Source organism: Rhyacophila brunnea, unplaced genomic scaffold, assembly GCF_057557595.1.
Source record: "Rhyacophila brunnea isolate RB1 unplaced genomic scaffold, BYU_Rbru_1.0 scaffold_2, whole genome shotgun sequence".
NCBI lineage: Eukaryota > Metazoa > Arthropoda > Insecta > Trichoptera > Rhyacophilidae > Rhyacophila > Rhyacophila brunnea.
Genome location: NW_028232859.1, coordinates 11526932 through 11546464, shown reverse-complemented (window position 1 = coordinate 11546464; position 19533 = coordinate 11526932). Strand labels below are relative to the sequence as shown.

Below are 19533 nucleotides of genomic sequence, written 5' to 3'. Positions count from 1 at the left end.
TCGGGTGAGTATTTGAGGCAGCGGATTAGTATTAAAATTCAAAGGGGATGCATCCGTTATCTTGAGTATCGACACTACATTAAATGCTACAAGGGGGTTAGTGGAGGTATTCTTCTTGTTGGGAATTACCTAGGATGACATTAACATTGAAAAAAATGTGTAACAAAAATCGTTATAGGGATATAGTTATTATTTTATTGTTTAATTATATTATTATCAATGTTACAATGTTTTACTTTAAATACTATATTCATAATTGAATCGATACGTCATGTTTTAATGATTAATTTGGATTCTTCTACATTTACTTTGTTAAATTAAGGTAATAACGATACTATCATATTATTCTTAGGCGCATCTGGATCTTTCTGGAAAATTTGGATTTACGGCATTTTTACTGCCAATATTTTTTTATGAATTTACTACACAAGATGTGTGAATACAATATTCTTTATTAAACATATTTTATTTAATATATACTATTTAAAAATGCTACCTTATACGTTAAACTTCATTAGATTATTTGATTATTACGTTGAATCATTCTGAAAATCTATCAAAATAGTAAAAATATAAGTAGCATTAGCGGAATTTTAATAATTAAATAACTTCGTACGTATTAAGTGTAAGCCACCTCGTCAAAAAAGTATGTGTAAAACATAAGTATTTAGAATATACCGATCAGTATGACTAAGTTATTGATTTTTTAATTGCAGGATATTATTAAATTTTGACTGGTACATATAAATATTTTATTATACTATTTATTGCAATATAATTATTTACAGTGTAATATGATTTTGATAAAATTAATCAATCGCATTTGTTTTCATGGTTTATTTTACTTTACAGAAAAATACACTTTTTGATTATTTGAAAGTTTACCGATATTATCAGTTGAAATAGCTTTGGATACCGCAGTGGGTATAATAAATAATGTGTTAACATAAATTTGCTTTTGATTAGTTATTTATCCAAACGCGTAATATTCTAATAAATTATTATCTAACATTTCAGTGTTGAAACGATTTAACTAGCACACGTACGTGTCTACAATCGAATTACTTATGCTGATTTTTAGTTTATTTCTTTTAAAATTTTCTAGTTCAATTTAAATATCGTAATTAGGGACGTATTAGAGTGTATAATGGTAACACCACGGCGTACGACTTTTAAATTGTCATTTAAACTACTCACAAACAATAGACGACTATTATGACATAATATCCACCTTCTTAAGTATGTGGTTTATCTTCTTGTCTAATATCTGGTTAGAACAGCGATTCTCAAATGAGATTCCGCGATTGTTACTGGCTTTCATAATATATTTTAAAGACCAATAAATTTTAAAAGACTAGCTAAAACATATTTCAATCATCCATTAAACGGAGCGGTATAGATTATCAGTTACAATAGTTTAAAATTGCATATATATAATGATATGCGTAATTAGAATCACCACTTGGCTCTGCTTTGTTATTGAGAATTCCGATATCATCAGAACTTTTAAGCTGCGATAAAAATTTTAGGCATATTAATTATTTTTATCAGTCAATGGATAATAGATTTCGATTGATAAATTTTTGTGTTTATCCAAAATATCATATCTAGCCGTATATTATGTACGTATATTTGTTATACTAATTAAATAAAGTTAAGTATGACACCTAAGAAAACATTTTCAATCATCATCATCATCAGCCGGGGTCGATCTATTGCTGGATGAAGGCATCCCCTAGCTTTACTCGGTCCTTCGTTCTTTGCTGCCACGTACACCTACCGAACTTTATGAGTTCATGTAGGGCGTTCCTGTAGGCATTATTCATCGGTTGTCCACCCACTGAGCGACATATCCAGCCAATTTCCATTTCAGCCGCTTAGCGACCTCTATCACATAGCGTACGCTTGTCTGTTTCCTGATCCATTTATTTATTTTATGATCTCTACGCGTTATGCCCACCATGCAGATATGTTGCGCTATTCGTAATTTTAAACATTTTTTATACGAGAGATAAACTATTTTCGCAGTCTCTAAAGTTAAAATTTTGGATCTGAGCTGTGTCCAAAAACTTATTTCTTGCAGCACCCGTACTTGAATATGTAAGAAAAATTTTCAGCGAGTTACGCTAAAATATTATAATATGGTAGTGTAGGGTTTCGTTATGCCATATAAAATATAAAAGGGATTTGTTACAGAAATTAATTGAGGATTACTGAGTTAGATTATTCTAAATTATTGATGTGTCATACATAAGGCGAGTAACAAACTGTTAGGTATAGTATACTATGCAGTTGTCTAACCTATTTATTAAAGAGTAGATATTTGCATTAGGCATAGTCGGGGTGGAGATACAATAACAAGCTAAACGCTATATTATAAGGGTGCCCGTACATCGTACCTACAGTTTATCAAATTAGTTAGGTAACCTAAGATGGCATACATGTAAGAAACCAAAAAGCAACTGACCACATGGACTACAAAATGGATAGATTTATATACATTGGACGTCCAAAACTGTAAGAAAGCAGCTTTGAACATACATATGTAGATGAATTAAAATGGTAATGAATGATAAGACCCTCGTATGATTGTACTACTAGGAAAAATAAGAAGAAAAATATATTTGTATAATTAATAAAGACTGTGACATGTATTCCTTAATCAGTCCTAATCGCCAAGAAAGGTGCACGGCATGTAAAATTTTATATTGTAAAGACACTCAACACATACCGTCCAAAATATTATATAATTCACACTCTAGTGACCCAGATTGGTATATAAAATTTCATTATCTCTAAAACATATTTACATTTCTACTTGGAAATTGTCCATGAGAAATATATTAATGAAGGTTCCAGCTCTACGAATCGTTAATAAAGGAAAGTTCGGTTTATAATAGGTAAATGTTTTATGAAGACCCCCGATTTGTTGTACTGAATCGTCTTCGAATTGTAAAAGAATGTATTGTCAGTGTATTAGCACCAACCTAACCTAACCTAACCTAACCTAACCTAACCTAACAGAAAAACGTTACAGGTTTTGACTTATCTTTTATGTTATTGCTAATTTTAATAACGATTATGAATTTTTCGTTCTTCAGTTTATAATATCCCTGTTAGTGGACAAAACTGATCCTAACTTTTATTAAAATTATTTTATAGACTTATATATTATTATTTTGGTGTTTTACCACCAACAATTGAGAATTCTACTAAACTGAATAATATATCATCAAAAAAAATAATGCGTCTTATTGTGTTCTATTTTCTCGCATTATAATTAGTACGCTTCTAAATATGTATAAGTATATATATATTATATAATTATAATTTCGCAACTACAACTTACTGTTGATAATACTATATAAATCACTATTCGCGCTCCAAGGTGGAGCATAATAATGTAATACGTTTACAATGACGTAGACGTGTCTTTAATATAAATAATAACTGAAATAGCAAAGTGTGCATGTATTTCAGCCACAGTATTCGAACATGTGATTCATTTGACAAAAATGAAGCGTTGTAATTTCTACATGAAGCTAATCACACCAAATTACTGAGTATCTATTCCGATCATCTTCTTCGTCATGTCGTGACTTCAATAGCTACATGTCACTCCAGAAGTTGGCGAAGGCAACACCATTTTTTTCGGCTTGTAGGATCGCGTCGAAATTGAAGCTTACTGGGCAAGCCTTGCATGAAAAAAGGTGCTCCATGCTTTGCATTTCACCGCACTCTCAGGTTTAGTCATCGGAGAACCCCCACTTCACCATGTTGTCTCGAGTGCGCCCTACCATGGTTCTCAGTCTGTTTAGGGCTTTCAATACTGAACTTCAAATCTATTCCGATTACGATAATATAGATTCAGCAATATTTTCCGTACTCCCATGATTGGTCTTCAAAATTCTCGAATTCCGCAAAACACTAAACTTAGAAATATCGTTCCGTAGAGATATATTGGCGATTAAATTATGTAATTATTTAGTTGATTTTTGCATAAATTTTAGGTTCATTTTAGTTTAATAAGGAAATAAATACTTCAGTCGATCAGGAAATAAAACCTAGCGTAGATAAAAACTTGGATTTACTTCATATAAAAAATCTAAATATTGCCACGATTTCACATAATTGCAAGATTAGAAAAAATACACTGCAAAATTTATTGAAGCATGAAACTAACGGTAGATATTGGATTTTCTTGCATATTTTGCTAATTTAATGAGTAGGTATGCAGTTTTTATAATTTAAAATTAACTATGACAACCGAGTTGTGGTATATTACAAAAATCAACCTCAACAGGTATACCTAATCGAAGAAATCTGTTACCAGTGACAGAAGATTGACAATTGACGGTGTAATCTCAAGTAATGCACACCTTCACACTTGTATCTGAAACTAGTGATAGTATCAATCTTTCTATCATCTCTGACAACCCGCCAAAATCATCACCATATGATAATAATGGAGCCAAAATACACACTGAACATTCGACCGCATGGTGATAAGACAGACAGCATCGGGGGAATTTCATCATATTTGGTGGGTTTGCCGCTTACCCGGCCGTTAATGTTTCCAAGTCTACGTTATCGTAGCACCGAACTAAATAATAATAATTATTATCGTCTCTATAAAATAAAATATATTTTTAAATGTCATGTGGTATCCACGCATAGCTGAAGTAAAACTTAATATGTATATTAAAGTGCAAATTGACCAATTAAAATATGCTAAAATATGAAGAATATCAATAATTATTCATCTCACACCTAAGAATGAATTACATAATAAATCAATTCATTAGTCTAACAGAAAAATTCACTTTACTTATTTTGAATGTTGTTTTTATTTTTTTAGATTAATTACATTAATCAGGTTTACCTCAAAATCGAACACCTCCTCGCAAAACAGTCTACCCTGTTACTTATGATATTTCATGATAAACTTTGGTGTCCCATTCCTTTTAAATTGTTTATAAAGTTATTCTCCATCGTATGAATGCCCAAACTCTTCATCATTGACGCCATGATACCCAATTACATCCTCTATCAACCAATAATTGACGTGTTATAACTTTGGGTGATTGAACGTAGGATTGACTTCGAAATCATATGTATCATATAAATTACTTATATGTCGAATCACACTATGATAATTACATCTTTTCTAATTAACGCCTATCCACAAATTTTTGAAGTAGGTACATTTCTTAATATTTCACCGAATAGGTAGGCACCTACCAAAATTTTCTTATAAGCATTGACAACGATTTTCAATAAACAAAAAAAATTAAGTGTAGTCAAGAAAATAGATAACCAATCAATTGTCCAACAATCACTTCGAAATTCGACTGACTAAATCGCTTTCAAGGTGAAAAAAAAAATACAGTTATATAGCCACGTGATCAGTTTTAGTGTATACTGTATAGAGATAAATATATTACCCATGTCAGTTATTTTTTAAACCTTATCACTCCCTTCTCTTCCCGATGATGGGATGCTAAAAATAGACTACTACCGCACTAAGTGCTGACAACTAAATTTTCTGATAACCACTTCGAAATTGAACTGACTAATCGCTTCACTTGTATTTTTTAGTTTTTACGCCCCATTTGTTAGTGATAGGTGATTCAAAAGCATATCCTTTTATCATTTCATCGATCCCGCGGCCTCTAGGTCTACCTTGCGGACATTTTGTACTTGTCTTATTGGAGACCACTGGATGACTAGATTTGTCCAACAATTGTCTCTTCTTCGAGCTATGTGTCCAGCCCATCTCCGTTTAAGGCTTTTAATAAACTCTATTACATCGCAAACCCTTGTCTGCTTCCTTATCCACTCATTCCTCTTTTTGTCCTTTCGCGTTATGCCCAGCATGCCACCTCTCCATACCACGTTGTGCTACTCTAAGTTTCTGGATCTCTCTTTTACTTAGGGTCCATGTTTCACACGCATATGTGATCACGGGAAATACACACTGGTTGGGCACAGTGGAAGGTCACTTTTGAAAACATTATTCAGGCGGCCAAAAGCACTCCAGCCTAGCTTTACTCTGCGAACAATTTCATCGAATATACATCCATCTATAGACACTTGTTGTCCCAGATAGATGTAGCTTTTCACCTGTTCGAGCTGAGTGCCATTGGTGAGGATCTCTTGATGATGATATAGATTTACACAATAATAATTGCATAACTATTGATGATCGGTTTTTAAAAGCAAGCCAAATTTGTAGACCAGTCAGGTAGTATCAAAGAATTAGTACTCTATATAGAAGGATTCTTATACGTATTAGAAATTTTGAAGACAATTCGATTTTTAATCAAACGATTATACATATGGTTGTATATTGGTAATAATTTCATTCTTTATTTCATTTTCTTTATTTCAATTTCATTTTATTCTTCTTCTTCTTCGTAATGCCGAAAACCAAAATGCAGCCCAAGTTATGGATTAAAGTCTGTTGATCTGTGTAAATATCACTCCGATCACACTACACCACTGAAAATAGGTATACTAAAATATTGTATTGGAATCGTTTATCTCGAATGGTACCTAAATATAAAAAAACAAAGAATAATATGCATTCACTTATTACAATCATTTGCATGAATAAATAAATGTTTTTAGCATAAATGTATGAACGTTTATATTATTATGTAAGATGACTTTAAACTATAGGTTTCTGTTGCGCAAATAACATTGTAATGACAAGGTGCGTTTATTTGATGTCATAAAATGTTAAGTGTCATCTCCAGCTCAATAGGCTTTCCAGATAGAAAGTGAACAACCTCATTTCTAACATTTCAAATACTTACATTTATGCCATATTTAATAATATATGAGAACATGTAACGTTATGTCATTTAAGTATGTAGGTATATATATACTAATATTATTATTGAGATAATATCAGGGCTCTCTGAATGGACCACTGCGCCAGATAATGAAGTCATCGCGAATATACTATAAAAATCATATCTTTACTACGATTGTATAGTGTGTGGTACGGACTATGGTAGGGGTCGGGGGCATAGATTTATACCTGAAAGCACGAGGGGTACGTTATGACATCCGTCATAAACAAAGATATAATCGTAAGGCTACAACACCCTGCTTTGTCAATAAATTAAAATTTGCGTTATGGTTAATAAAAAAAGAGAAATACTTTATCAAATTCACTTATTAACACTAATACAGGGCTCGAAATGGACCGAAACGCACCGGAGCGCCGTTCCGATTAATAAAATCTCGTAGGAAAATAATTTGACTGTCAGAAGTCTGAGCTAGATCGGCCATAAAACAAAAAAACCTAACACTTATTTTTATAAAATACTCATAAATTTCGATAACTATGTCAATATTTTCGTAAAATCATCGAGCGCTCCGGTTCGTAAAATTTTCCATTTCGAGCGCTGCACTAATAGGATGTTTTACAATATAGATATATTATAATATAAACATTGTATTCAATAAACTCATAGTGACATCATCACATACGTACTTGATTATAAAAACAATATTCTGTGGATACCTAATGTAATCTTTTAAAATGTTCCATGAAAATTATTGATTCTTATTATTATTTGTGTGTTTTCAGACATGCGTACAACTGGTATTCAGATCCAACCCCCCTCCCTTAAATGAAAAAAATAAATATCAAATACATTTAGGTAAATGGAATATTACTTCATCCTTTTAATCGTCAGAAGTTCATAACTGAATGAAGATTTTTGATTGTATGTTTCTTTCAAATCAATTAACGTATTAGCATTTATAATATGAAACAATCATCATTTTTTATAAACAGTTTACCATACTGCACCACAAAGGTTGAGCAACAGCTAGCACTACGATTGAAATTTTATAGTTTCGTATCATAGCCTGATCATAGTAGGCGTCGAGAGAAATTAAATACAAGTTTTTATTTTTTTAACATTCAGGTCAATTGATTTCGGTTAAGCGTAGGTAAAAAATCATGTTCACGAAACCTAATATATAAATTATAATATTTTCAGTACCTACCTAAGCATTGCATACTCTACATAACACCTTATGGGATGTTAGTACAATCATGAACAGATTTATGTAGATAACTGTAATTCTTAGATTACTACTTAATAGATATAAAAACAAGCGACCAGTTAGGTATTAACGTTTACCAAATATTTTGTAACTTGACAAAATGTGACTCAAACAAATCTAAATCGAATCATGCAGGCTACTCAAAATAGTTTTCATTTTCGGGTCGTGTGATACATAATGAAATCGTTTATAGTCTAACTCATGATATGTTAGTGATTTTTTATAAATAACTTTATGAAAGCTCATATTAAAGCTCGCTTTATTACACAATATGCAGTTTTTAATAAGTAGTGTCACCATCATGGTAATACGTTCGTTGTAAACCGATGAAATATTATTGTCGGGATAGTAATTGTTTAACCAAAGCATGCCACAATAAATTTTATAAATTTTAAATGTCCCGCCATTTTCACGTAACATGTTTTTAAATCAAAGAGAGGCATCCGATTAGGCGAAGCGACCGACCTAATTGACTAAACCTGTTCTCATCTAATTGACGTTTACCAACATTTGAAACTCACGCTCCTTAATTATTTGTACAATTTAAAACCCCGAAATTCTGTGTTATATGTCCAAGGAGATATTAGTCAGGTTCTCGGCCTACCATTACTATAACCATATAAAACCATGTCATGTTTCTGTGAGAATTAAAAACAATTAAATGAAATGAAAAGTAATTACAAGATAAAAATAACTTTTTATATACAACGTTTTTAAATTTTCTGTTGAACCATATAAACTTGACTTGACTAGCTTAAACGATCAAAAAAATTTGTACTTGACATGTCATATTGATTTCCATAGTAACTCACGTATATATTAATAATTTAGTTGCTAGGACCCCAGAGCCCTTACAACCAATAATGGTGTCGAAATAACTTTTCATACAAAACAGAATTAACTGAAAATGAATTTAATTATACTTAAAGATGGCTAAAAGTATTTAAAAAAAATGCATTGGCATCGTGCTCTGATATATTCTAAAAGTTTCAAATGTCTAACTAGTCGGAAAGTTAGTTAAAAATCGATCGCAAGATTTGTACCGGACAAATATAAGAATACGAGCTAAGAAAAACGTTGTAAAATAAATAAATACAAATGTAGTGACTGTGTAAGAATTTTGTTTTCTTTCAAACACATCACTCCCTTGAAATGAAATCACGATTAATAGTTTCCCCCTGTTTATTATAAAGTAACCTATATTGGGAACAGTCTGTATCAAAATAAAATTTTTGAATAATTTTAATGTATAATTATTATTTTTACACTTTACAGCTTTCTAATTATTGTACTATTGTATAGGTACTTACGTAATATAAAATTTAATTTATTTTGGAAGTATTTTCTATAAATTCTACATACCTATATATATATATATATTTCTTTCTTCTCGTTTCGTGAGTGTTAATTATCAGCTTTTGCTAGAAATATTGGAGACCAAATAATATGTAGTACTTAACCAAACACATAATTCAAAAATAATTAGCAATGTTCTAATGAGCAATCTAAACCAGTCATTATCTTTATTATTTTTTATAGATTAAGAAAAATATAGATATTTTTAATGTATTAAAAATAATACCTCATTGCTTTTATTGAATAAATTATTCTAACGCTAGATATAATATGATTTTACAATATGAGTTATAGATTATCTAAATTAAAATATTTTGATTCGTAATTAAAATATTGATAAATAACAACTTTCAACGGAACATATTGAGGTTAGATTAATAGATAGTTATGGTAAAATGGTTTTCAGTCATTTTCTCAACCTATTGGTACAATGTACAATCAAGTACATACTGATTTTTTTTTTAATATGGGGCTATTAAAACGTCAATTCCATCTTATATCGTACTTTATTATTTGACAGATCTGAAACATGACGTCTCTCGCAATGATGTGATCATAGCCGACCATAGTAACCATAGAATAAGGAGTAAGTATGGATTATTTTGCTTGGTGAAAAATATTCTTTCGCGTTGTGAATTGTACCTACTCCTTTTTATATGTGATTAGCTGTCAAAAATAAGCTTAATATTTTAAGTGTGATAGGTAGGTTACTTTTGTTTGGTATTACATATTTAGTTTATGTGAAAACTATTTTCTAACTGTTATTTTTGGTTGATGTGAATTTTGACTAACGCGGTGTTGCGATTATTTTATTTCGTTACGCCAAAGAAGTATAACTTCTAACGCGCGTACATAAATACACATACCGATTTTTTTTTCTTATTACGCGCATCTACCAACAACTCGTCATAAATTTTGATTGGCTACTGTCACTTCTTTATAATTTATTTAGCTACTTACGCAATTTTTAACTATGCAATAATATATTATTTTAATACGTCAACTATGTTTAGTTGTATTGTAATATTGTTATTATTTAATTTCATTTCCATGAAGCAATTATCATCTGCACACCACGATATGATTTTCATCACCTCAATTTGCGTTAATTTTTTTCCAGCGCTATTACTATTACGTCACGTAGATACGTTATTTTGTTACTAACGATAGCGTAGGCGCGTGGCATGATTTCAGTTCTTTTAAACCTATTTATTGTTTGTCAATCCGAATTCGAATTATATTTTTTTATGAACGTACAGTATCAGTCAAATTGGTTTTTTATGGAAACAATATTTGACAATAGCAATGTTTAATACAAAAGTATCAAACCCAACGAAAGAAAAACAAAACCTTCTTTAATAGAATAAACCACTATTACTACTAATTTGTATATACGAGGCCTAAAACTCAATATTACTAAATTTCAACGTCCTACCTTGAATATGGATATTTTACTCCTCTGTGTGAATGGACTAAGTGTCTATCTGCTGACATTGTTTTTTTAAATATTTTTTTTACCACTATAAACATGAGCTAATTATTAAAGTGTTAAAGTGTTAAATAATGAGAAATAAATGAGTTGTTTTAATAGATTTAAAAAAAATAAGTATTATTAAAATTACGACAGAAAACTATATTTTGTTTGAAAAGCCATTATTTTAAAAATGTAATTAAGTATATTAATTTAGCTTTAATTTGCTATATTTATTGTAAGTATATGATAAATGTAAGTTTATCCAGGCAACATTTCGTAAATATCGAAATAGGGACTTGAACAACCCCATTTCACTATGTTGTCAATAAATAAAGCTACATTCCTGCCAAATTTCAGATCCATCTTTTTGAAGACTACCACGTGTATAAACTTCACACTACTATCAGTATAAATTTATGTATTATATTATTTTTTTACTGCTGAATCATTCTGCCATTCAATTATTTTGCAAGATTAAAACATCTTTCTCTAATTTAAATATATTATGCTATCACTATTGAATATTATAGCACCGGCAAAAAGATGTCATTTGATTCATATGCATCATTCACTTTCTATCTGTAGGTAATAAAAATAGAGATCAGCTATTTGATTACGTTGCCAATTAAGTATTTTCCATATTTGATAATAACTATAAAAATATTCCAACTTTAGATAAAAAAGAGATCAGCTTCAGTAGCATACAACATCAATCGATAATAATGAGATATTTATTGTCAAGAGAACGAATTTCGTATAAACATTGAAGCTAAACTTGGACTACAGTTAAATTTTAAATGGTTTTTTCATTTCTACCAACCAAGGGTATAATATAATTAGTAACGAGACAGTATGATAAGGTGAAAAAGGGAGACAAAACATTATAAATAATCACAATATAATCTTCACAAAGTTATTAAATCTGTGATCAGTATTTAGAATACTATGTATGTAGTATCAAAGAGTGACTGTTGGTTAAACGATTAGTGGGTATGTTAATAAAACATCTGAAATGTGATATGTTTTTAAACATCAGTACTATTTTACATTATTTGATAATAATTAGCATATATTTGCATTGCTACTATCGAATAATGTTATGGCCACCTTTAGAGTGAAATGCTTGTCAGGAAATAGAGACGTACATTGGTGGTCGGCTTGTAATATTATCAGCTAGCGGCTCTCGTGGTGCAGTGCGTTAGGCGCTTGCCTTCCATCCGGGAGTTCTGGGTTTGATTCGCGGTCAAGACACACAATATTTATGTGTATTTCTCAAAGTCTGGGTGTTTTTGATTGATCAAAATTACTAACAACCACCTTGCATAAAAATTAAGGACATGGTTATTAATAATTCTAAAAAAAAAAATTGTTGTGTGAAAAATAAAATTACTTCCCAATAAGTTCATGCAATCAACTTGCAACAACTTGTTAGATCATTTTTGGTCACTGACTGATCTTTAGACCCATAGGTAACTATCATAGGTAACCATGTAAACTATCAATTATTTATCTCTTTCCTAAAATCACACCATGTAACTAAAAACAATTATAACAGATTCTTGATAATGTTAGTGCTTTTTTTTGTATTTAGATACGTATCTGTTTGAGTGGTTATACCCTTTTGATCTTAGTTGCAGGGATTTTTTTTATGCTTTGACTAATATTTTTTAAGTAGGTACTCAATTTGGTGTAAGTCTTGTGTCTATAGTCTACGGTGTAAGTCAATAATTTTATGACTGGTTTGAACTATGTTAAGGTCTCATTTTAAATATTCTATCAAACCGATTGCACCATCTGCGTCAAAGAAAATCGGCGCTTATGTTTACCAATAATCTGAAATGCACCTCCCTATATAGTACATAACTATATATTATATTATTTTAATGTAGGTATTTAGTATGTCATTATTAAATATTTTTACTGTTCAATTTTTGAAGGAACGACATGCTTTTACGAATAACAATCGCTTTTAAATGTTTATTTATAAGTACGTTCTGACGAACATATTTTTCAATCAGATAAGGCACTGAATTTTGCATACTAAAAATCGATTGCATTTTATCATATCTGATAATTATTGTGCATATGTCCAATTATATACATAAATAAAGTATTTGATACTATATATTATATAATACGAGGGTGGGTCAATAAGTCCTTAGAAAAGCCGACAGGTGGCGCGACTAGTACTGTAAGCGGTTTGTTTTCATGCAGCGGCACTACCGATTCAGTATGCTGCGAAGTTTCAATCAGATTGGTCGGGTTGTTGTGTGTTTCTCGTACATTTAAAAAAAAAATTGCTTGTGGAAAATGGAAAAATGGAAAATTGAGTTTAGAGCTGTTATTAAACATTTTAATATAAAAGAGTTAACAGCAAAGGAAATAAAAAATGAGTTGGATTTAGTTCACGGCATATCTGCTCCTTCACCTGCAACTATTTATAACTGGTTAAATAAATTTAAACGTGGTCGTACATCAACAAAGGATGAACCACGCTCAGGACGTCCTGTAGAGGTGACTACACCAGAAATGATCAATAAAATCCACGATATGGTGTTAAGTGACCGAAGATTAAAGTTGAGTGAGATAATTGAGGTTACAGGGATCTCAAAAGGTAGCGTCATTTCTATTTTACATGACAAATTGGGCATGAAAATAATTTCTGCAAGATGGGTGCCGCGTTCGCTCACAGTCGACAATAAACGCAATAGGGTGGTGGCCTCTAAAGCCCTGTTGTCGCTCATGCAACGCAATCCGGATGAATTTTTTCGTCGCTTTGTGACTGTAGATGAAACATGGATACACCACTATACTCCCGAGACGAAAGAACAGTCAAAGCAGTGGATTGCGAAAGGCGAACCATGTCCAAAGAAGGCGAAAACCGTAAAATCAGCTGGTAAGGTTATGGCTACTGTATTTTGGGATGCACGTGGAATTATTTTCGTTGACTATTTGGAAAAAGGAAAAACAATAACAGGGGATTATTATGCATCTTAATTGGACCAGCTAAAAAACAAAATTGAAGAAAAACGGCCTCATTTAAACAGGAAAAAAATCCTCTTTCATTAGGACAATGCCCGTGTTCACACATGTTTACGATCAATGGCTAAAATTGAAGAATTGAAGTTCGAATTGGTCGACCACCCACCGTATTCGCCAGATTTAGCCCCCCCAGTGACTTTTTCCTTTTCCCAAACTTAAAAAAATGGCTAAGTGGACAACGTTTTTTTTCAAATGAAGTAGTCATCGATCGGACAAATGCTTATTTTGAGGACCTTCCGAAAACTTATTTTTCTGACGGTTTAAAAAAAATTGAGAAACGTCTAACCAAGTGTATTGAGCTCCAATACAAAAATAAAAACTGTTTTAATGCTTTTTTCTAAGGAATTATTGACCCACCCTCGTATCATGAAAAACATTAATAGTCGAATATCAACTAATTATCAAGTAACACATAAAAATAATTAAAACATTTAAGAAATATTGCGATATAGGTACACACTAATGCCAGTAAATTACAGTAATATTATCTGTCACTTTTTTAATTAAGGAACTGCTCTATCATGTCACATTATCAATTTTTTGCCCATTTTTTTCATCGCAATAATTATATCGCAATATTTTTAGTTGTTTTTTTTTCCTAGACATTTGGCATAGTTTTGCAATATATACTATTACTTTCATAGATTAATATCAAATAATTTCATCGTTTATCAAAAGTTTATTACAAAAAAACAATAGTAATCATAATACTCAACGCCCGTACAAATAAATAAAAAAATATATATTTATATGCTAGCACCCGGCAACATTCTCATACGTCTTCTTACTGTCTCCCTGTCTCTCAGCGTTTACGTGTATTATTCTGTCTTACTGTCTATGTTCTTTTTTTTCAGGCAATATGATTTACCTTGTCAATGACTTGGCGACGCTTAGCTGAACGGTCCATCCTCATCCATGTATCTATTTTTTAATCATTCTACATATCGCATAAGGTTAGTTACAGTACCCCATCCTTATTATAACTATACTTAAATCTTTTGGATAATAATATACTAATCTCTCGATATTCTTATCACTTGTTACCGAAATGTATGCATATACAAAACTATTATGAGAGTTTTATTTATTTCCTTTCACGGCCCGATTAAAATAAACAATAACGCCGATTTATCAAATTTAGAATTTGTGTGTGTATATCTTTAATACTCAGTTTTTTATTAAGCAGAAATCATGGTTACTTCGTCATCAAATATTATAATCTTTAAAAGATATAATAAGTATATTTTTATAATCTGATTGTAAAAAGCAATCGAAGTATAAAACAAACAATCAAAGTTAAAACATCTCATAATACTACAGGGCTCGGAATGGAACGGAACGCACCGGAGCGCCGTTACGGCTCGTGAAATTTGTAAAATTATCGCTCCGTCTCGTGGAAAAAATATGTTGACCATCTGAGCTAGATAAGCCATAGAATAGAAAATTTGACACACTTATTTTTATAAAATACACAGATTTGATGACTATGTAAATATCTTCAGAAATTTTGTCGAGCGCTCCGGTTCGAAAACTTTTCCATTTCGAGCGCTGATAATACAGGAATACTACGTGATACTTAAATCTCTCGAGGGGGCTTTACGTATCGAATAATACATTATCCATTAACTCAGTAACCTGGTGGCATTATATTATCTGCTTCTGACGTCTTGGTTTTAAATCGAATTTTTAATTTACACGATGTCTTTTTTAAATATATATTTAATTACACATCATGGAGTTAAAATGTTTAGTGAAAATCTAGCTATTATTATTAAGAAACCTCTTGTTAAGAAGTTCGGGAATTTCTAAACAGAGAAAATAAACCATACTACAATGCTCAATTTTATAAAGACTTTCAATATTTTATAACAGTTTCAAATAACTATACGAATTCTTGATAAACTGTATGCAATTTAACCAAATATTACAGATATTAAACTGAAAGGTAAAATTATATTAATCGAAATACTATCATTATTTCACTAGTTTCGATTGAACACATAGACGTACTCAGAAATCAATGAAAATGTACACCTATCTCGAAACTATCAACTTTGCACCTATCATAAATTGACCAAAATAGCATACTAATACGAGTAAATATTGTATGTAGGAGGTCTGGAAGGGCAGGTGACATGGGCCGAACAATTTATCTTAGGCACCTCAATTTGCAATTAAACACCGCATCGCATATTATAACAAATATATATATATATAATATTTTGCAAATAAGCTTTGATTTTTAACCATGTGTGTGAGTGTAGCAAAAGAAAAAAGATAATTTTATTGTATTTACTTAAAATGATTAAAAACTTTCTACGAATCAAAGAGTAAAGAGCGACTGAATGGACTAATCATAAATTTCCAAATTTGTTAAAACGGTACTTCAGTGTAACGGCAAATAATTTTCAACTATAGGTGCGACGAAATTTTGGACTCGCTGGCAATCGGAGAGCGAACGTCGAGCTGTGAATACGTCAATTTGTTTCGTGATGGCGACGGGGGTATAAATTCTTAAATCGTATAAATATGACTAAAAAACGTTACCCATTTACCTGAAAAAGAAAACATGTCAATGAATATATTATTATTGTTACTAATAGAGCAATAAACAGAACATTAAATGGACGCATGTTGGATTTATATGACAATTTATATTTCATTCGGCACGCGTCATTTGCACAATCCGCTCATCGCCTAGCCACGATCTTTTTAGACCATGCCTCAACTGAGGTACAGCCTTAATGATAAAGTGCGAAAAGTTTTGTTAAAAATAATTTTATGTACAATGAAGAAAAACTAGTTTTAATTTTGAATGAAGAGCCTCAAAAATACCTGTTATCCGAGCTCGCAATTTCTCTGAAAGAACCTGCAAACTTATAAAGATTTTAAGTACTGCTTTAAGTGAAGTTAATGTAAGATTTGTAAAAAAGGGACCTGTATTCGGTTGACTTAACATTATATTAACGTTGTGTTTCTTTATATATCACATTTTTTAGCTAACCAGTAAACTTGCAATTGCAATCGGCATTCCTGACATAATTTTTTAAACCGAAATTTGTAATATACATCTGATATTGTTATTGTTTTTATACATGTAGAGCCGTTTGACACGGTTTCGATTTGACTTCCTTTCTCTTTTTGGCGATTTTGAATGAACCTCTTGCATCCTTACAACACGAATAGATAAAAGTAATACTCGTTTGTAAGTTGTAAGCATCGGAGAAATATTTGGGCAGCTTGATTACGAACCAGTTATCGGTTAAGTAAATTTCTTTAACCGTCCGAAATATGAACTTACGGGCAACATTATTATATCATAACCAATATCATAATTTAGAAATGAGTACAGTATTATATTTTATATTGCACAAGTCACAACATATTATACTATTTGATCAGCCTTTTTATTAATATAAAAAGGTTTATTCAAAAAATGAGGTTACCGATTGCCGTTCTAAGAAATACTTTCCACAAATTTAACCTACCTTTTGAAAATATGTCACGTTATTTTTAACCAGTCATATTTTTCGCGTTAGCAATATGATTTGCTCCAACTAATAATGGACGTCAACGTATAATATAGAAATTGTGTAGGTAGAATGAGATTATCTTCGTAAATTTGTCAATACCCAAAGTGTTGCTGATCTGATACAACTAACCCAGGATAACGAGATGTGATTAGATATTGGAAATTGGTCACAAACTACAGATAGAATACGGCAATAAGAGAAGAGTTTATTTTTAAATTTAACAGTCAATTACAGATTGGAAAATTATATAAGATGCCTAAGTCGTTCACCTAACCCACGTCTTCAGACACGGGTATTCCCACAGTGTTGTTTTATGACATTAAAATAATATTTTGTATCTTCTTTTTCTTCTTCTTTCTGGCTTGTGAGTCTTGGCCTCCTCCAGTATCTGCTGTATTCAGATCTGTTTATAACCGCTCAAGATCAAAGGTCTTGAAGTCCAACTTGACACTACTCTTCCACCTTGCAAGACCAAGTTTTAATTTGCATATCTTTGTTATGCGTGAACATGTATATTCTGTGAACATGGCGTAACCATCGAAGGCGACCCAATTTGATGGACTGCACATTATGCAGGCTCCTAAACAAAATGTTACACAATTTTTTATTATATCTCCGTCTCCACTCCGACTATATGTCATTGATGGGTACAAAATACCTCATAACACGCCCGCTCAATTGAGCCCAACACTCTTTCCTTATTTTTACTCATGTATGTATCAGGTTTCAGAGGCATATAATGACAACTGGTCTTATTAGTGTTATGGATCGTAGGATCTTCGTTAGATTGTAATGACATTACATTATATTTTTGTTCTAGACCAATTTTATTAATTTCAATTTCTAGGCTACTTTCATTTTTAATGGATGATAACAGATGTACGAAATTGTTGACCCTCTCAAATAGGTACGCTATTATGCAGCCTGCAATTGCTACAAGATCTGTCTGGCCCTTTGGATACATCCATACATTTGATTTTGTCCACATTAACAGTTAGTTCTAGTATACTAAATTTTTCTCAAGGTCCACAAATAGTTATGTGACAGTATTTTCATTCTGGCATATGATGTCAATGTCATCCGCATATGGTAATATTTGGCGCGATTATATACAAATATGGATTCATTGTCATTGGTGTCGACCATTCTTACTTTTTTTTTTTACATACAAATCTTAAATTAACTTTACTGTGTTAAATTTATATAACGATTATATAATTTTGTATTTTTTCCATAGTAAAATTATACCATTTTTCTATATTTTTCACAAATAATACACAAACTGCTTTAAAATAATTTTGTCACAAATATGCCCTTTTTGCTTTGTCTATCGTTGAATAAATCCTAGTATTATTGTTTAATTATTTTTAATCAAAGTTAGCAAGTAAACAGTTCAAGTAAAATATTTAAACTATTATTATAGTTACAACAAAATATTTTAATTGGGTTCCATATCAGCTACTTATAAAAATGGTGTTGCCACATATATTTGAAAAAAAGTACCTATGAAATAACCAAATATTCCCAGCAATAATACCTAAGATCGAAATAAATTTCAAAATTATCCACGTAGTTGTTTGATCTAAATTGAAACTGATAATATCTTGTTTGGGCAATCAGAAAACAATGAAAATATATCATAATACTTGGCTACCCAAATAAGTTAACCAACGTTTTCAGAAGCGATTCCAATCTAATTGTTTATGATTTAAATTCATTACACAACTTGTTTATCTTACTGCAATTCTTCCCAAAGTTTTATTAATAAAAGAATTGCAATAAACAAATAATTGATCATTTTAATTTGAAATTTTACCAAGCGATAAGTTGAATTTTTTATTCATTCAAAATTTAAATTCATTAAAAAAGTAAGTGGTACTTATAGGTATTTCACAAAATTATGACAGTTTTTTTTAAATCACTGATTTTATGAAAAAATATATTATATATTATTAGTAATTAAAGGACACATTAGGCAGAATGCCCAGGCAGAGTGATATTTTTTAATTTCTTATTTTAACCTTTCAATTTATCTAAGTAAAC

General features: G+C 30.9%; 1 protein-coding gene and 1 long non-coding RNA gene across 2 annotated transcripts in view; both read right to left on the bottom strand.

The window, feature by feature from the left end:
- The window catches only part of LOC147071851 (uncharacterized), a 386436-nt gene that overhangs the window by 175628 nt on the left and 191275 nt on the right, over positions 1-19533 (bottom strand). The window lies entirely within an intron of this gene.
- The window catches only part of LOC147071847 (uncharacterized), a 383531-nt gene continuing 381677 nt past the window's right edge, over positions 17680-19533 (bottom strand). Inside the window, exon 4 of the mRNA XM_085946786.1 lies at positions 17680-17881. Within this exon, the coding sequence (XP_085802912.1) occupies positions 17802-17881 (80 nt within the window). The 3' untranslated portion in view covers positions 17680-17801. The remainder of the gene's footprint in view (positions 17882-19533) is intronic.